Source organism: Hippocampus bargibanti, linkage group LG15 (genome assembly GCF_051943395.1).
Source record: "Hippocampus bargibanti isolate YZ-2025 linkage group LG15, ASM5194339v1, whole genome shotgun sequence".
In the NCBI taxonomy this organism is placed as follows: Eukaryota; Metazoa; Chordata; class Actinopteri; order Syngnathiformes; family Syngnathidae; genus Hippocampus; species Hippocampus bargibanti.
This window is the reverse complement of record NC_142748.1, coordinates 1,541,577-1,562,327: the sequence shown is the minus strand read 5'-3', so window position 1 is coordinate 1,562,327 and position 20,751 is coordinate 1,541,577. Positions and strand designations below refer to the sequence as shown.

General features: G+C 38.8%; 1 protein-coding gene across 4 annotated transcripts in view; it reads left to right on the top strand.

The window, feature by feature from the left end:
• Nucleotides 1-20,751, top strand: part of tmem94 (transmembrane protein 94) — a 51,517-nt gene that overhangs the window by 3,057 nt on the left and 27,709 nt on the right. For 3 of the 4 annotated variants that reach the window (XM_089015945.1, XM_089015946.1, XM_089015944.1), the window contains 10 exons: nucleotides 2,721-2,848; nucleotides 3,919-4,055; nucleotides 5,937-6,142; nucleotides 9,352-9,500; nucleotides 12,327-12,429; nucleotides 12,514-12,600; nucleotides 13,602-13,718; nucleotides 16,289-16,345; nucleotides 18,347-18,451; nucleotides 20,358-20,531. In XM_089015945.1, coding sequence (XP_088872071.1) covers nucleotides 2,721-2,848; nucleotides 3,919-4,055; nucleotides 5,937-6,142; nucleotides 9,352-9,500; nucleotides 12,327-12,429; nucleotides 12,514-12,600; nucleotides 13,602-13,718; nucleotides 16,289-16,345; nucleotides 18,347-18,451; nucleotides 20,358-20,531 — 1,263 coding nt within the window. The remainder of the gene's footprint in view (nucleotides 1-2,720; nucleotides 2,849-3,918; nucleotides 4,056-5,936; nucleotides 6,143-9,351; nucleotides 9,501-12,326; nucleotides 12,430-12,513; nucleotides 12,601-13,601; nucleotides 13,719-16,288; nucleotides 16,346-18,346; nucleotides 18,452-20,357; nucleotides 20,532-20,751) is intronic. The other variant, XM_089015947.1, reaches the window with a different exon arrangement.

Below are 20,751 nucleotides of genomic sequence, written 5' to 3'. Positions count from 1 at the left end.
CTGTATTACTTATTACACGGCAAAAAGTGAGACCTCAAAAACCAGAAACAAAATGACTCAAATAAGATGAAAATTGCTTGAAATAATCTGCCAACAAAACAAGTAAAATTGGTTTGACAAGATTTCCAAAAACAAGAAAATATATCCAGCTTCCGAAATAACCTGTACAGGTTTTAAAACAAGAATAGAGGCAAAACAGGCAAATTTATCTAGACAAGACTAATGTTTTTTTAGATTAATTTGGTCAAAAGGAGAATAATATGATGAAAATTAGCACTTAATATTACTGAAAATATCTTGAAACAAGAAAATATGGAAAGCTATTTAGAGCAAGATTGTATTTTAGTGCTTAAAGGACAACCAACACCATTTTTTTTGTCATCAGAAAAACATTTTATAGCATCTAAAATAACCAAAACACACAGGATGATATTTTTAGTCAAATGCAAAACACCAATAAAAATGACTAAAGGTGTCACAAAACTACTTCAAAATAACCCTGGAATTTTCAGAAGGTCCCGCCCCCTCGTTCGTGAAGTCACGCCAGGACGTCTTGCCTTGCTCCAGAATCAAAACAATGGCTTCAGATTCGGAGAAGATGCTTTTTTGTTACTCATCCAGTTATGAATATGATTCAAATAGTTCTGAAGAGGAAAGCATACATGTTTGCAATCGATTAAAGAAGTCCTTCCGTGTCATTTTGAGGCTCCAATGTAGCATCCCAGAAAAGGCACAAGATGGCGCACAAGATCCGTTGTAAATGGGCTGATTTGTCTGCTGGGAATTTGTGTCAACTAGTATCAAATAGTAGTCTTGGTGCAACACACAACGATTCACCATCACGTTATTTATGTGTTTTCCTTCTAATTTCGCCATCAACACGGATCAACAAGTTTTCAGACCAAACAAAGTATCCAAAATGCATTGTGTGTCGCTTTCTCGGTCAGCGGCGTTCCTTTAGTGACGTCACGTACGGACTCGTCATCAACTCGGAAACAAGACTTCCTGAATATTCAGTCTTAAAACATAAAATATAGCTATATGCAGTGGAATCTTTGTAAAATACGCTCAGCAGAAGTCATTTGAAGTGATTTTGCAAATTATAGACACAACTTGTCCGGAGGCGTTGGTTGTCCTTTAAAACAAACTTTCAGAAATAATATAAATACAGTAAAGTCTCGTTATATCGATATTCAAGGGAGTCCGAAAAGATATCGATATAACCGGGACTATCGATATAACCAGGACTATCGATATAACCAGGACTATCGATATAACCAGGACTATCGATATATCCGACCCTGTTTGCGTGTAATTTTCTCCGTGCGTGCATAGAAATAGTATCGATATAACCGGGACTATCGATATATCCGATACCGATATAACGAGACTTTACTGTATACTTATTAAACCACGAAGTGAGGTTTTCTTGCTAATAAAATAAACAAAGCCAACTGCAATTCCTTTCAAATGCTCTTTATTACTCTAAAATGTCAACATTTTTTCAACATTTCTTTTAACCCCTGCTGTGTTTACACAATGATTGTTTGGTCGTAAGGCAATTACAGCATCACTGTCCACATTTCCAAACAGGGCATTAAAAATCGGTAGGGGATCCCAATGATGATCATGTAGTTTTGTTGGTCAACAAGAATGGGCCAGAGGTGAGGGAGCGTTTGCTGACATGTTCAGTGGGGTCTTCTGCGGGCTAAGGAAGTTGCGTAACACAATACTAACCACACTTGACAGAATAACAATTTGTTCATTATTATAAAAATAAATACAATGGTAAGTCGTTAACCACCTCTCCCACCACACCCACTATATTTTTGCTGTTAAAAGAATAATGTGCAAGTTTCAAGCAGCATGTATGGTACTTTCTATTGAAAATGAAACAGACTTCCCAACAAGATATGCAGTACAGCCTCACTTGCATTGGCCAGCTTCTTCGAAGGTGCAACAGCTGATGTCATAAACCTTACAAGTCTTGCATTGTAAATAGCACAGCCACCTTATGTTGACTCAATACAGTTTCATATGTCAAATACCTGTATGCTTTTTTTTTAATACAGTGAGACCTCAACTTACAAACACCTCAACTTACAAACTATCTGTCTTACAAACGTCAAATTTCTGAAAATTAAACCTTATAATAAGCACTATTTTCATAATACACACCCACCACGGCTGGCGGAGTGATCTTCGGCGGAAGCACACGACCGAACAGCACCAGAGGTAAAGTTAGCAACAGTCCTTATGGAAGGTGACTCTCCTTCCATAAGCCATCAACGACCATCAAAAAGGTCAATAAAACTTTATTTTACAGCACAGTTTATTTCTTTAATTACAGTCGTCATGTAATGTGCCTCTTTCCAAACAGCAATTCCCTTTGTCCTTCGACCTCCAACGCCATTCCATCAAGCCATAAATGACCATCACAAATGGAAATAAAGTGACTTTATGATACAATGCAGTGTATTTCTTTCATTACAATACAATAGCACATTTATTATACATAGAATAAGGTATGTTGTGTGTAGTTTTAAGGCTTATTTAGTTGAAAAGTATATTTTATGGAAACCCGGGAACGGATTATTCCCATTTTAATGGTTTCCTATGGGAATTTTTTTTTTAGATACAAACTTTTCGCCTTACACACTCTGTCTGGGAACCAATTAAGTTCGTAAGTTGAGGTCTCACTGTATCTCATGTTTTCACAGGAACGGTGGGTGAAGAGCTTCTTGTACCACAAAAACCGGCATTCGTGTCTCCACTGGCCAGGAGCTGCTCTCACTGTTCTGGTGGCACTTGGACTCCTTTGTTGCTATGGCAGTCAGCCAAAGGGCAGGTAGTTCTTCTGTATTTGAACTGTTGTATGCCTGGTCTGATTCATTAAAGTTGCGCAACTGTAGACCTTCACACCCAATTGCGTTTATACATGTTTTGCCATTCATTTGTCCTTTTTGTATGCGCTTTGGATGCTTTGAATCTCACTTTGACCCTTTGTCGTATATTACCGGTGTCTGAAATAACGGATGCCCGGATGCCCGGGGCGTGCAACTTTTACATCGGGCGTACAACTTCCAAAACGTCTCCACCCGGGTGGCCGACAACTTCTTCAAGGGGGAAAAAAAATATATATTTTTTTCAAATCAAACGTTTGCTTTATTGAATAAAGCAAACTATTTGTCAGATTCATCCATATTTAAAATCTGTCAGCCAGCACAATCTGTGTAGCCTCACTACTAGCAGGGGTCCACTATACTGTACCACCCTCAGTTTTTTTTGTAAGTTGTCAAGTTTTATTTCTCATGACTGATTTCCCGTGGCTGTTTAGCTGGTCACTTCTAACTCGGGGTCGATATTAACATGGTTTTATTGATATGACTACTCTTAAAAATAATGCTGATCGATGCAATGCTTTATGGGTATTTTTCTCAACCACTTTTATTTTGATAAACTCCAACACAAAAATAGTAAGAACATGTTGGCTTTTTTTCCCCACGAATATTTTTGTCTTGCTACTACTTCCTGTATAAACATTAAGCCTATGAGAATTAACTGGTCACCTCCATCTCAGGATAGATATTAACATGGTTTTATTGATATGACTACTCTTAAAAATAATGCTGATCGATGCAATGCTTTATGGGTATTTTGCTCAACAGCTTTTATTTTGATAAACTCTGACACAAAAATAGTAAAAACATGTCGCTTTTTTTTCCCATGAATATTCTCGTGTTGCTACTACTTCCTGTTTAAACAGTAAGCCCATGAGAACTCACGCATTGTAGTTTTATGTTAAAAATCATTACTCAGACAAACCCATCCATTCATCTAATTCCATGAGCTGTAATATGAACAACATGAATTTCACGTTTTTAGGAACGTGATCATGAGATTATTTGACCTTTTCAGTTCTGGCAGTGAATTGGTGAATGCAGCTGCCCTCCTCATTGTTTTGCTGTTGAATCTGATGCTGGTCAGAAGACAGGAGAGGCTCAAAAGGAGTGAAATGGTTCGACGCCTTAAAGGAATAATCACACAGCTCAGTGGTGAGTCGAGTTTTTCACACCTCATTTTAAATTTTTGAGAAGGCTTGTCTTCATTACATTTGAGCTGGAATTCGCACCAGCTAACATCAGGTGAGAGGCGGGGTAAATCACAGTAATTCCCATATTCAAATAATCCACACTCCTGCCTGCCAATCCCTCCAACCATCCATCTTCTGCTTGTAATTGGCTAGGATGCATGATCAGCGACCTAACCACATTCAGAAAATGGATGGATAGGTAGCACAGGGGGGGGGCCTTTCTGTGGATTGGGGTAGACTGGTCCCAAATTGATCGCAAGTGTTAAAAAAAATAGACAAACAAATACATGTGTGTCCCTGTGTTAGTAATATAATTTTTTGTGTTAATGCACACTGCATCCTAATCATCCTGTCTGTCTTACATTCACAAAAGTACAGTAAAGTCTCGTTATATCGATATTCAAGGGAGTCCGAAAAAATATCGATATAACCAGGACTATCGATATATCCGACCCTGTTTGCATGTAATTTTCTCAGTGCGTGCATAGAAATAGTATCGATACAACCGGGACTATCGATATATCCGATATCGATATAACGAGACTTTACTGTATTATTATTATTATTATTACAGTAAAGTCTCGTTATATCGATATTCAAGGGAGTCCGAAAAAATATCGATATAACCGGGACTATCGATATATCCGACCCTGTTTGCATGTAATTTTCTCAGTGCGTGCATAGAAATAGTATCGATACAACCGGGACTATCGATATATCCGATATCGATATAACGAGACTTTACTGTATTATTATTATTATTATTATTATTACAGTGAAACCTCAGTTTACGAACCCCTTGGCTTACGAACTTTTCGGTTTACGAACGTTACATTTATGAAAATTTGACCTTGGCATACAAACTATTTTTCGGGATACACACGGAGCTGCCACAATGAGTGATGCGTCGTTCGCGAACGAGCCCGTTCTCCTAACAAGAAAATTGTGTTTTTGTCGTCTATTCCCCGCCCCCAGTCTTCGGTTAAAGCCGGTTAAAGACTGGATTCAAGTTATATTGCCACTTTAAAAAAAAAGTCACAAACCATTCCCTTCAGCGATAGTATTTTTGGTCAAGAACGCAGACAGAGTGAGAGGGAGAAAACAGAGTGAGACAGAGAGAGAGGGAGAAAACACACACGAAAGGGAGATGACAGAAAACAAACAAAAGTGAAATAGTGAGAAAATTGATAGAAAACAGTGAAAGTGGACTCGTTTCAACTTTGATAGTTCAAAAGCAGAGTGTAGACTGTAAGGTTAAGATATCCCATCAATCAGGCTCCACAAATAACTCGCACAAGTCATCTTTACACTTGATGCAAAAAGCTATCAACCCAGCTAAACAGATCACAATTGATGAAGAACTAGATACAATTATCACAGAGAGAGCCAGTTCTGACGATAAAGCTGCCGAAGCTTACAAGGAATCATTCCTCAAGATGGTGAAAGAAGAAGGCTATGTTCCTCATCAAGTGTTTAATGCTGATGAAACCGGCCACTCCATTCCCTCAAGCCATCAATGACCATCACAAAGGTAAATAAAATGACTTTGTTATACGGTACTGTTTATTTCTTTAATTATAATACCATAGCACATTTATTATCCATAAAATAAGGCATATTTTGTGTAGTTTTTTTTAAGGTTTAGAAAATTATAGAGTAGAAAATTATGTTTTATGGGAACCTGGGAACGGATTATTCTCATTTTAATGGTTTCCTATGGGAAATTAATTTTTGAGATACACACTTTTCTCACTGTCTCAATGTATTGTTATTATTGTTATTATTTAAACCTTGAAACAGATGCCTGTTTAATTTTTGATTTTCTTCTGTTATTCTCCTGCAGATTTCCTTTCCGGTTGGGTTGGCGAAGTGCGGTGGCCACAACGTCTTTACCCTGATCTATATACGCCCTCGTCGCCGTCGTGGTCCCTTCACTGGACATATCGTGACTCCCAGTTGGTGAATTTGCCTGTCAGTCTGCTTGTGGAAGGAGATGTAATTGTTCTCAGACCTGGGCAAGAGGCATTTACATCTCTCAGAGGAATAAAGGTTAGTGGTGGTGGGCATTGTTGGAATTAATTTCTATATTTTTCTGGAAAAATGTTCCAAGCAACTCGATGAACTTATTAATAAAGATGAAGATGCTCAGTAAAAGGCCCTCAAACACAAAATGGTCATCGTCACATCAACATTCACATAAAGTAAAACTATTTTTGCTGTACAGTGATCCTTTGCTATTTCATGTTTTAATTATCGCGCTCTTCATGCATTGCATTTTTTTTTCTCAAAAAAAAAACATTTAGTAAAAAAAATGCCGAATGACTCAGAGGTCTATCTAGCTGGATATCTAACTTATCCTGTAACTGTAAAGTGACCTTGAGAGTTTTGAAAGGCGCTTAGAAATGAAATGTATTATGTCATGATCTGGTTGGCGACCAACGGGGGGCACTGTCGGCCCCGCCTACACCTGCACAGGTGCTGGTCGTCCCGATCAGATTGGCGGGTAGCGACGTCATCCCTGCCTGCAGCCTCGCAGGTGTTGGTCGTTTAATCATTGACACTTAAAAGGACACCCGGCACGATCATCCGGTGCCGGTTCATTGTTTGGTTGCTGCTTGGTTGCAGCATGCATCGTGTACGTGTTTGTTTAACCTTGGCGGACTTTTACTTTTGGTCTTCTTTTGCTACTTTGTATTTTTTCCATTCAGATGATTTTGATGTTTGACATTTTGTTCCTGCTGACTTTATTTTAATACAATTTGTCAAACAACCTCCTACTCACTCCTGCCTGCTTTTTGGGATCCGCACCCGCCATCACCACCTTGCAAACCGTGACATATTATAGTTATTATTATTATTAGCTATCTATTACGTAGCTAGCTAGCCTTCTATCTGTGTTTTGTTTTTCTACTTCCTTCTTTACTTTCCTCTTCCTTTCATAACTTTGCTGCTGTGTTACTTCTGGGTAGAGTGACGCGAATGGCTGCCGCTGCTCACCCACAAAAAATATCCTGTGACTGTAAATTGTCCTTGAGAGTTTTGAAAGGCGCTTATAAATGAAATGTATTATTATTATTATTATTATTATTATATTATTATTAATTGTGTTGTGTTTACTTTGCCATTTGTGTGGGCAGGTGCACTTATTGTAACATACAGTGAGACTTCAATTTAAGAACTTAATTGGTTCCCAGACAGTGTGTAAGGCGAAACGTGTCTATCTAAAAAAAAATCCCATAGGAAACCATTAAAATGGGAATAATCCGTTCCTGGGTTTCCATAAAATATACTTTTCAACTAAATAAGCCTTAAAACTACACACAACATACCTTATTCTATGTATAATAAATGTGCTATTGTATTGTAATGAAAGAAATACACTGCATTGTATCATAAAGTCACTTTATTTACATTTGTGATGGTCATTGATGGCTTGATGGAATGGCGTTGAAGGTCAAAGGGAATTGCTGTTTGGAAAGAGAGGCACATTACATGAGGACTGTAATTAAAGAAATAAACTGTGCTGTAAAATAAAGTTTTATTGACCTTTTTGATGGTCGTTGATGGCTTATGGAAGGAGAGTCACCTTCCATAAGGACTGTTGCTAACTTAAACTCTGGTGTGGCTTCTTTTCTTTTTTCTTTGGAGACTCCTCATCATTTTTGCTGATTAAAAACCTCTTAATTGACACCTGTTGCTTTCTGACTTGTAAGGTCTTACGAAGCTGAGGCATCACATTATCGTTCATCATGTTGATGATTGCCATAGCCATAGTCTTTTCTGAATGGAACTGTTCGGTAAAAGCCTGCACATCATTCCACTTTGCCAACATTGCCTTCTCCTTCTCGCCCTCAGATGTTCTCGAACCATCCGTTACTGGCTTTAAAATCCTCAATAAGCGCAGAACTTACAGGTTGGCGCATGGCGATATTGGCGTGAATTAGCCGTGGTTTCTCGCATAAAATAGCTTTACTCACGCTGTCGCCGGATAGCTGCTTTTCGTTAATCCAAATTAACAGAAGTTTTTCAACTTCTTCGATTGCCCGAGACCGTCGCTTTGAGAGCACGGAAACACCTTTTGCAACAGACACACCTTTGATGGCTTCTCTGTTCCGGAGAATGGTAGCAATGGTTGACTTAGCATAGCTGTGCTCGGCCACTAAATCACACAAACACACACCTCGTTCGTGTTTTTCAATTATGTCCTTCTTCTCAGCGACTGTGATTTTATTTTGTGTCTTCTTGGGCTGAACACGAGCCTGTGGTATTTTTATTTTTTTTTCGGTCCCATCATAGTAAAATTATCAGCAAAAAGCTCCAAGTAGGCGATCGACATGTGCATTCAATGATAGACGGTGTGCAAAGTAGCGCCGGCTGGAGCGCTGTTCGGTCGTGTGCTTCCGCCGAAGATCACTCCGCCAGATCCGAAGATCGTGTGCTTTAGTGTTCTTCCGCCGGAGATTACTCCACCAGCCGTGGTGGGTGTTTATTATGAAAATAGTGCTTATTATAAGGTTTAATTTTCATAAATTTGACGTTCGTAAGTCGAAACGTTCGTAAGACAAGGTGTTCATAAGTTGAGGTCTCATTGTATTTGTAAAGAAAGACAGTACACCGAAAGAGGTTTCAATGTTTAATCACTTAACCTGAATTGTACTTTCTAATAAGATAACATTTATTCATCTCACAATGAAGAAAGTCCCCATGCGCAGCAGCAAAGTGATGAAAGTAAAAGGAAAGGAAAAAGAAGTCAAAGAACAAAATATAGGAGCTGCTGTAAAGGCAATCACTTTGATGGCGCCATCTTGAATTAAAAAAAAAAAACAAAATAATATGACACAACACAAACGACACAGTCAGTCATTCAATCTTGAGCTATCTATTAGCTAGCTAGCTAGCTTTCTATCTTTTTGAGTTACTTCCGGGTTGAGCGAATGCTGGCGCGTGTGGCTGCCGCTACTCACCCACAAACTTATCCTGTGACTGTATAGTGACCTTGAGAATTTTGAAAGGCGCTTACAAATGAAATGGATTATTATATAATTATTATTAGCAGCCTCTGTTATGTGAATCAGGGGATAGGATCAAAGTGTCCTTTTCATCAGTGGATCAGAGACAGCGTGCTGAATATCTTCCTTTTTGAAAGCAAACTTGAAGCTGTCGTATCCATTGACAAAAAGCTCACATTGTCTCGCATGAACTGCGACAAACGAGGGATTACTGTACTTTTGTTCAGACATTTTTTTTCTTCTGTTTAGGATGATGAACACATCGTTTTGGAACCTGGAGATTTGTTCCCCCCATCTTCTCCATCTCCTACACGAGCCCATGAGAAAGTCAGACCCCAGAACCCGCAACAACATCGTCTGTTCCGAGTGGTCAGGACTCCAGTTTTAGACATAGTCAGGTAGGAATCTTGATCTCTCGTATAGTTGTTTGTTTTACATCCATGAAAAATATATTTTGTATCTGGTTGTCACAAAATATATAATGCTGAAATAACAGGCCAGTCCGTGATATTGATCACAAAACGGAATCTGAATTTTATCCGCGAAAAAAATATTCAGTACCATCATGTGGGACAAACACTGGAGAAAGGCAGACGGCGGGGTGCACCCTGAACTAGTTACCAACCAATCACTGGGCGCACACGAACAACCATCCACACTCTCACTCCCACCTATGTGTGACGGGTGTCACAACAGTGACTGTCTTCATCTCCACGATGCTGCCGTCTTAATGAAGACGAGTCGCGTGAATGTGTCTTTTTATTTCTGCTGGGTGAAGTCACATGGGTTTCGTCTTGTGATTAACCTGAATCTCCTCGAGATTGTTCTCAAATGCAAAACATTGTAGATAACAAAACAGAATGAACAACGTGTGATCGTACAGTGGTTATTTACAGAAAAAGAGAATACAACACAAGTTCACTGTTATTTACAAGATGTCCCTGAACGCATCATAGGCGGAGACTCGGCAGAACACGCGGTGCGCTTGTAATGGCTGGCGCACAGTTCAACCCGCCACGGACACTCACGGGCAAATGAAACACGACACAAGAAACTAAATATTGTTCAATAAAAACGAAATGAAACAATTATTACCTGCAACACAGTATGGCAGATGGGATGGGTGAAGTCGCATGGGTTTCGTCTTGTGATTAACTGCGCAATAGAAAAGCACTATGAAGCACATGTGCTCCAAAGTTCCACTCGACAAAACGTAATAAATAATGACACAAAAAGTAATCTGGACTCGAAATGAATAAGGGAACTAATTAGATAACACTAGACAGTACAAAAGGGGAAACAAAATAAGATATTGTCATGAAAATGCACGTTAATCGAGACCAACAGAAAATTGCGACTCACCCTGAATCTCCTCCAGATTGTTCTGGAAACTATGGGCGGGACATGGTGCCACACTGTGCGCCGTTGCGTCACTTCCTTCATAATTTAATAATATAAGCGCACAACTCCGTTACATATGCATAACTTAGTGTTCCATTAACCTGCCGTACACGTTTTTGGAACGTGGAAGGAAGTTGGAGTACCTGCAGAAAACCCACATTGGCACGGGGAGAACATGCAAAGTCTGCACCTCTGCACTGTAAAACGGAGACACCAACTTGTTCCAAGTTGACCAATCTCACGATCCTCCAAGCCCTTTTTGGGTCTCCTGAAAAGTGATGATTTTGAAAGTATGGACGCTCCCCAACTTACGAACCAGATACTTTCCAAGCGATCGTTCGTAAGGTGAATGTGATCATAAATGTATGTTAAAGTAAAACACTCAACGAGGAAGTATAAAACACAGACACTTTAACAGTCATAAAATAAATTCACACCTACTGGAGTACGACGACATATACCCTTGGGTCTCCAGTAAGCCATTACTGAAGCTGCTAGCACGTAATTACTGAATAACGTGCCCATTCTGTGGGTCCTGCAATTTGAGTGAAAATGACAAAAACCCTGGCACTGGATGGGACATATTTTTGCACATTGTCTGGCAGTGAATGGGTTAATTTATGACCATCCATCCATATATATGGTGGCTAAGAGAAAAAAAAAAGTTTTCTCCCTTTTTTTTTTAACCCCTCATTATTCAATGGCAAAATTGCTGAAACAAATACTACTCCGGTGTATAAGCGCGTCTCAAAATCTGACTTATAACATCTCTGTCCAAACATTTTTCAACATACTCTACCCGCAAAAATGTTTGTATGTACCATAACGTCGTAACTCGAATGTTTGTAAGTTTGGGAGCGTCTGTACCAGGATTCTGTTTGACGCTAGCATAATGATACAGTGTGGCTGTTTCTTTGGGGCTGATCAGCATGTTAAAAATAAAAAATAAATCGATCACTGAACCATTCACATTTTGAACAAATGTGTGTATTTAAATAATTGCTTGTCAGAATCAGAATCAGCTTTATTGGACGAGTATGTAGAGCACACAAATAATTTGTCTCTGGGAGACACACACTTTACTAGTTGTCATGATCTGGTAGGCGACCAACGGGGGGCGCTGTCGGCCCCGCCTGCACCTACACAGGTGCTGGTCGTCCCGATCAGATTGGCGACCAACGGGTAGCGACGTCAGCCCTGCCGGCAGCCTCGCAGGTGCTGGTCGTTTAATCATTGACACTTAAAAGGACACCCGGCACGATCATCCGTGGCCGGTTCATTGTTTGTTTGCTGCTTGGTTGCTGCATGCATTGTGTATGTGTTTGTTTAACCTTGGCGGACTTTTACTAGTATCATCATTAAAAAAAAGTTCCTTAATGTAAGTTGTATCTCTCAGGGTCACCTGTGAGACAATGTGCATAAGTATCAAGCAGAGCTAAAGTGATTTGTGGTAGAATGAAATAGGATAGGCACTAGTATCACCATTTTTCTCCATTTTTTATGATACTAGTGCAGCGTGTTCTACCGGAGACAAATTCCTTGTGTGTTCTACATACTTGGCAATACATATGATTCTGATTCTGATAACAGTTGGCGCTGAAAATCAATGAACCATTTTAAAGTGATCAGTCGCTGTATTTGTAGTACAGCAAGTGTGCAATTGAGCAGATGTCTGGTGTGTGTCTGGTGCTGGAGATGAAAAGGTCATTAACAGGGAGTACACAGCTGGAGCTACAATAATTATAACTGGATGCTGTTCCACAGGGTTGCGCAAAATTGCAAAGAGCCACCACACACTTATTTTCCATTTTCCATTTCCCAAGGAATAGTTTGGAGTTTTCAGAATCCCGACCAATTACAGTGCTTGACAATGAGAGGTTTACAGTGCAGTCCGTCATTACCAAGCTTGTCTGCCCTATTGTGCTGGTGAGTACAATCAACAGTTCTTTTCAGTATTTAATCACAGTTTTCTTAAAGCATTTGAAATATCCTTTTGTTACCTTCCAATAGGTTACATTCCTGCTGGTGAACACCATCCGCTATTTTTGTGATGCACCCAATCTCACCCCCGTCACCTACAATTTTTTGCAGCTTCAGGTATTTATCAAAATTAAAACGTTTCTCGCCTGGTCTTGAAAATCCCTTTGGTTTTCATGATATTTTGGCTTACGAACTTAATTGGTTGCTAAAAAGTGTGTGTACAGCGAAAAGTGTGTATTCCAAACATTAATTTCCCAAATGAAACCATACAAATGAGAATAATCCGTTCCCAGGTCCCCATAAAACATAATTTTCAACTAAATAAGCCTTATACTACACACAATATACTTTATTTTATGTATAATAAATGTGATATGGTATTGTAATTAAAGAAATAAACTGTACTATATAATATAGTCATTTTATTTACCTTTGGGATGGTCATTGATGGCTTGATGGAGTGGCTAACTTTTTTCATAAAGTGTCTCAAGGAGCTCTGGGTTGTACATCATAGAAATTGTGATATTGCAACAGCAGCAGATGCAGACAGACACACTAGAAACTTCATTAATAGCTAGTTCCCTTGCTTGTAGGTTCTCTTTAAATTATACAGATGGCTTGTGGAGCCTGATTGAAGGTATACTATTTTAACCTTGCAGTCTATACTCTGCCTTTGAACTATCAATAAAGTTGAGAAGAGTCCATATTTCAAAAGTGGAAAGGTTCTCACCTCTTCGGCTGCCATTTTCAGCTCCTTGTTAGGAACTCTTGTTTGCGAACGACACATCACTCATTGTGGCGCTCCGTGTGTTTCCCGAAAAATAGTTTGTATGCCAAGATTATATTCTCGCGAATGTAACGTTTGTAAGGCGAAAAGTTCATTAGCTAAAGCGCATGTAAGCCAAGGTATCGCTGTACTTCCCTTCTCAACGTGCTGTGAGTGGATGGAAAAAAATTCCGTTGTGAGAGAACAAAACGTTTGAGGAAAGCACTCATATTTTAAACATCCTCACATTGTCATATACATAAATTGGGAAAATATTCATATTAAAAAAATTAAGCTATTTAATCATGTCATCCATGATATAATGATGTTTTTCTTTTTGCTGTATTTTCAGCTGATGGGTGTTCTGCCGGTCTTACCCCTGCTCTTCCCTGTCATGTGGTTGCTGGTCAACGCCTTTGGAGAGGCGAGGGTCCTTGCCGAGTTCAGCCATGTCTCTCCAGCAGGATTGGTGAGGAATGCACAAACATTCACAAATACATTTGAAGTATGCATCTCTCCTTCCCACTAGTTTTGTTAAGTAACAGCTAATGTACCGTTGCCTTTATTTTAATTCATGCAAATACAGTAAAGTCTTGTTATATCGATATCGGTTATATCGATAGTACTGCTTATTACGATACTATTTCTATGAACTCAAGGAGAAAATTACATGCCCGCAGGATCGGATATATCAATAGTCTGGTTATATCAATATATTTTCCGACTCCCGAGAATATCGATATAACGAGACTTTATTGTAGGTACACTGCAATCTCTGCAAACGTAATGAAATGATATGCATCTATAATTAAGCCTCATCTTGAGCAAGATCCATCCCGCCATCTCATTTCATGAGGCAAGCAAAAGCAAATTGTGTGTTAACTTGCTAAAATCTGTCCTGAAATGTAAAATTTGCCATGTGTAATAAATACGTTGAGATTGTGCAGTAATTCTGTTACCCCGTTTAATAGTCATTTGAACAATAATTTGAACAAACTATTACAATTGACATGTCTGATTTCACAACTAGTAATCTATTAATTTGTTGTGTACAAATAATATTTTTTGTTGTTTGGCTGTCATAGTGGCCCTCTGAGGGAACACATAACTTCAAATTGACGTGGAACTAAAATTTCACACCCTTGATATAGAACATTTGAATTGAAGTATACAGTGGGACCTCGGTTTACGAACCCCTTGGCTTACGAACTTTTCGGTTTATGAACGTTACATTTATTAAAATTTTACCTTGGCAACGAACTATTTTTCGGGATACACGCGGAGCTGCCACAATGAGTGATGTGTCGTTCGTGAATGAGCCCGTTCTCCAAACAAGGAAATGGCAGCGGACTTGTTTTTGTCCTCTATTCCCCGCCCCCGGGGTATCGGGTTACAGACAGAGAGAGAGTGAAGCCGTTCTCCAAAAAACAAAATGGCGTCTTCGGTTAAAGCCGCGTGATTGGTCAAGAATCCAGCAGTGTGATGGGGGGGCGGGGGTTAAACATTAAAGAGACTGGCAGACAGACAGACAGAGAAAACACACTCACGAAAGGGAGAGGACAGAGCTTGAAACAAAAAAAAGAAAAGGGGGGAAAAAACGTAAAGTGGTGAGAAAATGGATAGAAAACAATGAAACGTGGACCCATTTCAACTTCGTAGACTGGAAGGTTAAATATCCCATCAATCAGGCTCTACAAATAACCCGACAAGTCATCTGTACACTTGATACAAAAAGCTATTAACCCAGCTAAACATATCACAATTGATGAACTAGATACAATTATCACAGAGAAAGCACCTACAAGGGATCATTCCTCAAGATGGCGAAAGAAGAAGGTTACGTTCCTCATCAAGTGTTTAATGCTGATGAAACCGGACATTCCATTCCATCAAGCCATTAACGACCATCAAAAACCATAAAATGACTTTATTGTACTTTATTAAAGTCTCGTTATATCGATATGGGATATATCGATAGTCCCGGTTGTATCGATACTATTTCTATGCACGCACGGAGAAAATTACATGCAAACAGGGTCGGATATATCGATAGTCCCGGTTATATCGATATTTTTTCGGACTCCCTTGAATATCGATATAATGAGACTTTACTGTACTATAGCACATTTATTATACATAAAATAAATACCTTATTTTATGTTAATAATAATAATATTATATATTATTGTGTACTTTTAAGGCTTCGAAAATTAGAAAGGAGAAAATTATGTTTTATGGGGACTTGGGAACGGATTATTCTCATCTTAATGGTTTCTTGTGGGAAATTATTTTTTGAGATACACACTTTTCGCTTTACACACTCTGTCTGGGAACCAATTAAGTTCGTAAGCCAAGGTCCCACTGTACTGTCGAAGATAACACAAACCACATACAGTTTGTCGTAAAACTGCCCCATTTCATTTTTCTTACTTCTGAAGTGATTTGAGTGATTTCTAAAACATAAAAATTCACAAGTTAGTTCAGTTTCAATGTTCTGAAATCATGTTTAGCCAAACACTTCTTGCGTATTCAAAAGCTTGATAAATGCGATCAAATGAACAAACCATAAATGTAAATAAAATAATAATGTTTCACTTCCTTTGTGAAAAATTTATCTTTATTTCCTCATTTTTTTATGTTTATCAGAAGCATGACAAGATCATTTCTGGTGGGAGTGTTTTACTGTGGCACAGAATTAAATGCATCGAGTGAAATTTGGGATTAAAAAAAAATTAATACATAAGTTATTCATCTTCATAATGTGGCATAATGTTGTCTTTCTTTGACTCACAATGGAACTAAACCTCCACAGGGATGTTTTTTTTATGTCACGCTACACTTCTATTTGGGAATTTACACAACAAAGCGAGGCTATTTTGTTGTGTAAAATAAAACAGAAGACGATGTTTTATTGTGATTATTTTTTTGTATTATAAAATTAGACTGGGTTACAGACAGGACACTGGGAATACAAGATAAACACGTTTTCCTTGAATATGCTTACTTAACTCTGATTTTTTTTTTTTTTTTTATCCCCAGCTTGCTAAATTCTCTGAGGACACGCTAAGCAGCTACACTGAAGTGGGTTCCACCCAGGTACATAACCTCTTATCCGTTTTATTGTCTCTCATCATTGTATGAGGTAGGCATTTGCGCTAAGGGTCTTGCCCAAATACCCACACAGGATGGTTGTTATGTGCTCATTTTTGCCCCGAGATGGTATCAAACCCTCTTCTCCCGTATCCCAAACCGTTGCCTGACCAAATGACCAACACATAACTGCAAGGTGTCAGATGCTGGCAGGGAAAGCCTACATGGAACTCCATAAACAGGTGGCTGGCATAGTTTACCAAAACATTTATGCAGAGTATGAACTGGAAACCCCAAGGTCACAATTGGCAACAATTCCAAAGGGCAAAGATCCTGTGGGACTCAAAGATATAGACTGACAAAATGGTAATGGAAAACCAACCAGATCTCGTGGTCATAGATAAAGGGCAGAGGAAAGCCGTTTTAATGGATGTAGCGGTCCAGAGTGATCATCATATACAGTAAAGTCTCATTATATCGATATCGGTTATATCGATAGTACTGCTTATTACGATACTATTTCTATGAACGCAGGATCTGATATATCGATAGTCTGGTTATATCGATATTTTTTCCGACTCCCGAGAATATCGATATAACAAGACTTTACTGTATATTATACATATAGATCATTAGCCAGGTTACAAATGAATCAGTTCATGGAATCCATAGCATACGAAAACTGTGAGTGAATCTCAAAATTTGTAGCATTGTTTCATAAACTTCATTCACTGCCAGCCAATATGCAAAAATGTTTCCACTCCAATGCCAGGGCTTTTGTCATTTCCACTCATATTGCAGGATCCACACAATATTGAGTTTTTAGGCTACATCAGGGGTGTCAAAGTCATTTTTTGCCGCGGGCCACATTGTAGTTATGGTTTCCTCTCGAGGGCCGTTATGAATTTGGGGAACCCATTAGAATGTTTAAATCCCTTCAAATATTACATATAGAGCACACAGCAAATTAATGAAGAACTCGTTTTTTAATCTGAAGTCAAGAATAATGACTTTTATTGTGGTTGACATCCAAAAATATGAAATTTTGGCTCAGATTTTAGCAATCATCGTGGAATTTAACAAGTTTGATTTGCTTTCGCGGGCCGAAAAAAATGATGTGGCGGGCCGGATTTGTCCCGCGGGCCTTGACTTTGACACATGTGGGCTACATAAACATTTAACGCAGCATTAGAAACCTTAGACCACAGGTGTCAAAGTCAAGGCCCGGGGGCCAAACCTGGCCCGCCACATCATTTTATTCGGCCCGCGATGGCAAATCAAACTTGTGAAATTCTACGACGCTTGCTAAAGTCCGAACCAAAATGTCAAATTGTGCCATGTGAACCACAACACTATTTTTGACTTCAGATTTGAAAAGTAGTTGTTCATTAATTTGTTGTGCATTTTGTATGTAAGTTGTGAAGGGGATGAAACATTCAAACGAGTTCCCCAAATTCATAACTTCCTCCGAGAGGAAACCGTAACTACAATGTGGCCCTCAGCAAAAAATGACTTTGTCACCCTTTCCTTAGACTCTCTTCTTTCATCAGAAAACAAAAAATATGTCGAGCTTACTTGGTTGTAGAGTTTGCATTGACAGTGGAGGCGGCTGCAAAAAAGACAAATGCTTCATGGGAGGGGAAAAATTGCCAGAGGTCTGACCATAGCTTGATTTGCACCTCCCCCTACAGAAAACAAAACCCAAACAAATTTGGGAATGGCGCTCCACAACATGCTTTTCAATTCCATAATAAATTTAAGAATGGCAGTGAATGAGTTAATTCAGGCTTTTATTTTATTTTTTTTATAAGCTGGCTTGTGAAACAACACTGTTCCCTAGAGTGTGTGAAAAACGAAAAAATCAGTTTGCAGGAACTTTTATGAATAACAAGTGTCTATACATAAGTTGATGCCGCCTATTTCAAATTAATTGATCTAAGGACCTATGCTTATATAGAGATGACAACAGTTATTTAATCCTATTTTCATGTGTGTTCATGTGTGCAGGCAATGGGGCTTTGTGTGTGGAGACACCTCATTGGTGTACTGAAGGGAGAGTCTCAGACTCTTTGCTACACTTCAAGCCTTTTAAACACACTTGGATCTGTCACTGTAAGTACAATTTGACTATGTATCGACTAGAACCTTCTATAAGCGTGGGCACACACACACACACACACACACACACACAGTGAGTAAAAAGTGTGTGTATCCAAGTGAAATGAAAATAAAATAAATAAATAAAATACAAATCATTTTGGGTGAATTTGTGAGGACCTCTCTGAAACTTTAACATATGCATATACAGGTGTCAATTAAGAGGTTTTTAAATCAGCAAAAATGATGAGGAGTCTCCAAAGAAAAAAGAAAAGAAGCCACACCAGAGGTGCAGTGTATTTCTTTCATTACAATACAATAGCACATTTATTATACATAGAATAAGGTATGTTGTGTGTAGTTTTAAGGCTTACTTAGTTGAAAAGTATATTTTATGGAAACCCGGGAACGGATTATTCCCATTTTAATGGTTTCCTATGGGATTTTTTTTTGAGATACACACTTTTGGCCTTACACACTCTGTCTGCGAACCAATTAAGTTCGTAAGTTGAGGTCTCACTGTATAAATTTTGAGGCACAATGACTGAGTGGACCATTTGGTCTGATCTGATAACACGTGGATGTTGGTGAACTGGAATGTCTGACTTTTTGCACGTTTAAAGTGAGAATTTTGCTTCTTTTCCCATTATGAACATTTTGGAAATGAAATAACCAATGGAGGACAATATACTGTACACCCTTGTGCAAATTAATTGCACCACTCTGTGATCTTGACTGTATGTTGGTTAGGAGTGGAGTCTGTCTGATATACTTGACCAACCACATTCCCTAATTACTTGTTTGCCAGGCCTCTGATTGGATAATTCATGGATTACCATGTCCTCATCCCCTTTCCATCTGGGATAAAAAGAAAAGGTTTTTGGTTTATAAACCAGTTCTTCTTCAATGTGATGGATACAACACCGCAGTTTTCTTTGCACAGAAGGACATTATTGTGATGGTTTGGCCTGGTAATTCACCGGACTTGAACCCGATTGAGAATTTATGGTCAATAATCAAGATTTGTCTGCGTGAGAAAGATTGCACAACAGAAAAAACCTAATTTGTGCTATAATTAAGACCTGGTACAAGGACCGTTCCATCATCAACAACTGGTCGATTCCATGCCAAAATGCATCGCTGCGGTGATCAAGAACAAGGGAGGACGCTCTTCTGACTAAAATGTACATTTGGATCATTTGAAATTTGGATCAAATGGAACTGTATAGTGCCTCTTTGCAATTTTTTGATAATGATACTAGTGCAGCGTGTTCGACCGGAAACAAATTCCTTGTGTGTTCTACATACTTGGCTATAAAGATGTTTCTAATTCTGATTTTAGTTGTCAAAAAAAATGTAAACAATACATTTTATACCAAAACTAATGGATAAAAGTCAAAAAAAAAAATAAAAAAAATTTGATTGAGGTTGTCAGTGAAGGCCAACGCTTTGGTGACAGAACCAATGAGAATGCAAGAGACTGGTTGTGGGTGGTGCTTGGCGATGCAATTAATTTGCACAAGGGTGTAACCATTGTTCTCTATGGAAACTGTATGCAAAACAGCTAGCTCCCAAAAGCTGCCAAATCTGAGGCAAAAAAAAGAGCAGGTTGGAATAATGAAGAGCGAGGAATTTGCTGTATCTGATGACTTCCTTGACTTGTTTACAGCTACTGTATTTAACTATCAATGGAGTTATCAATTAGCAGCCACAGTAACACCTCAAACCCCAGACACCAAATTGACTTCTGAGTGCCTCTTGATGTTGATAATCCTTTTGTTTGCTTCATCCATCACTCCCGTATTTTATATCATTCTGCTGATCACATTCTGACCAATTAAGGCAAAAATACAGATCAGGTAATTTCAAACTGTTCCCATATTTTTTTTGTTCCTTGCAAATGACATGTTTGTGTGGGCAGGTATTGTGCTGTGTGGATAAACAGGGAATCCTGTCATGGCCAAATCCAAGCCCTGAGACTGTACTGTTCTTCAGTGGAAGAGTGGAACCACCTCAAAACAGCCAGGAGGATCTAATGGATGGTCTTTCAGTGAACTCCGACTCCAAAATGGAGACGGATGAAGACAAGGATAAGGTACTTTCTGAATGGCCGAGTGATGAGCGCTACCGTCCAGAGGTGTAACAAATTGGTTATAAACGGCAGGGCATAAAAAAAAAAAATGCCCTAAACACGAGTGCATGTTAATTTTTATGAATAATATATCATCTTCTTCTTTTCCTTTTGGCTTTTCCCTTCAAGGGGTCGCCACAGGGAATCAGTGTCCTCCATCTTCAGAGTAGTTTTACCTCTAAGA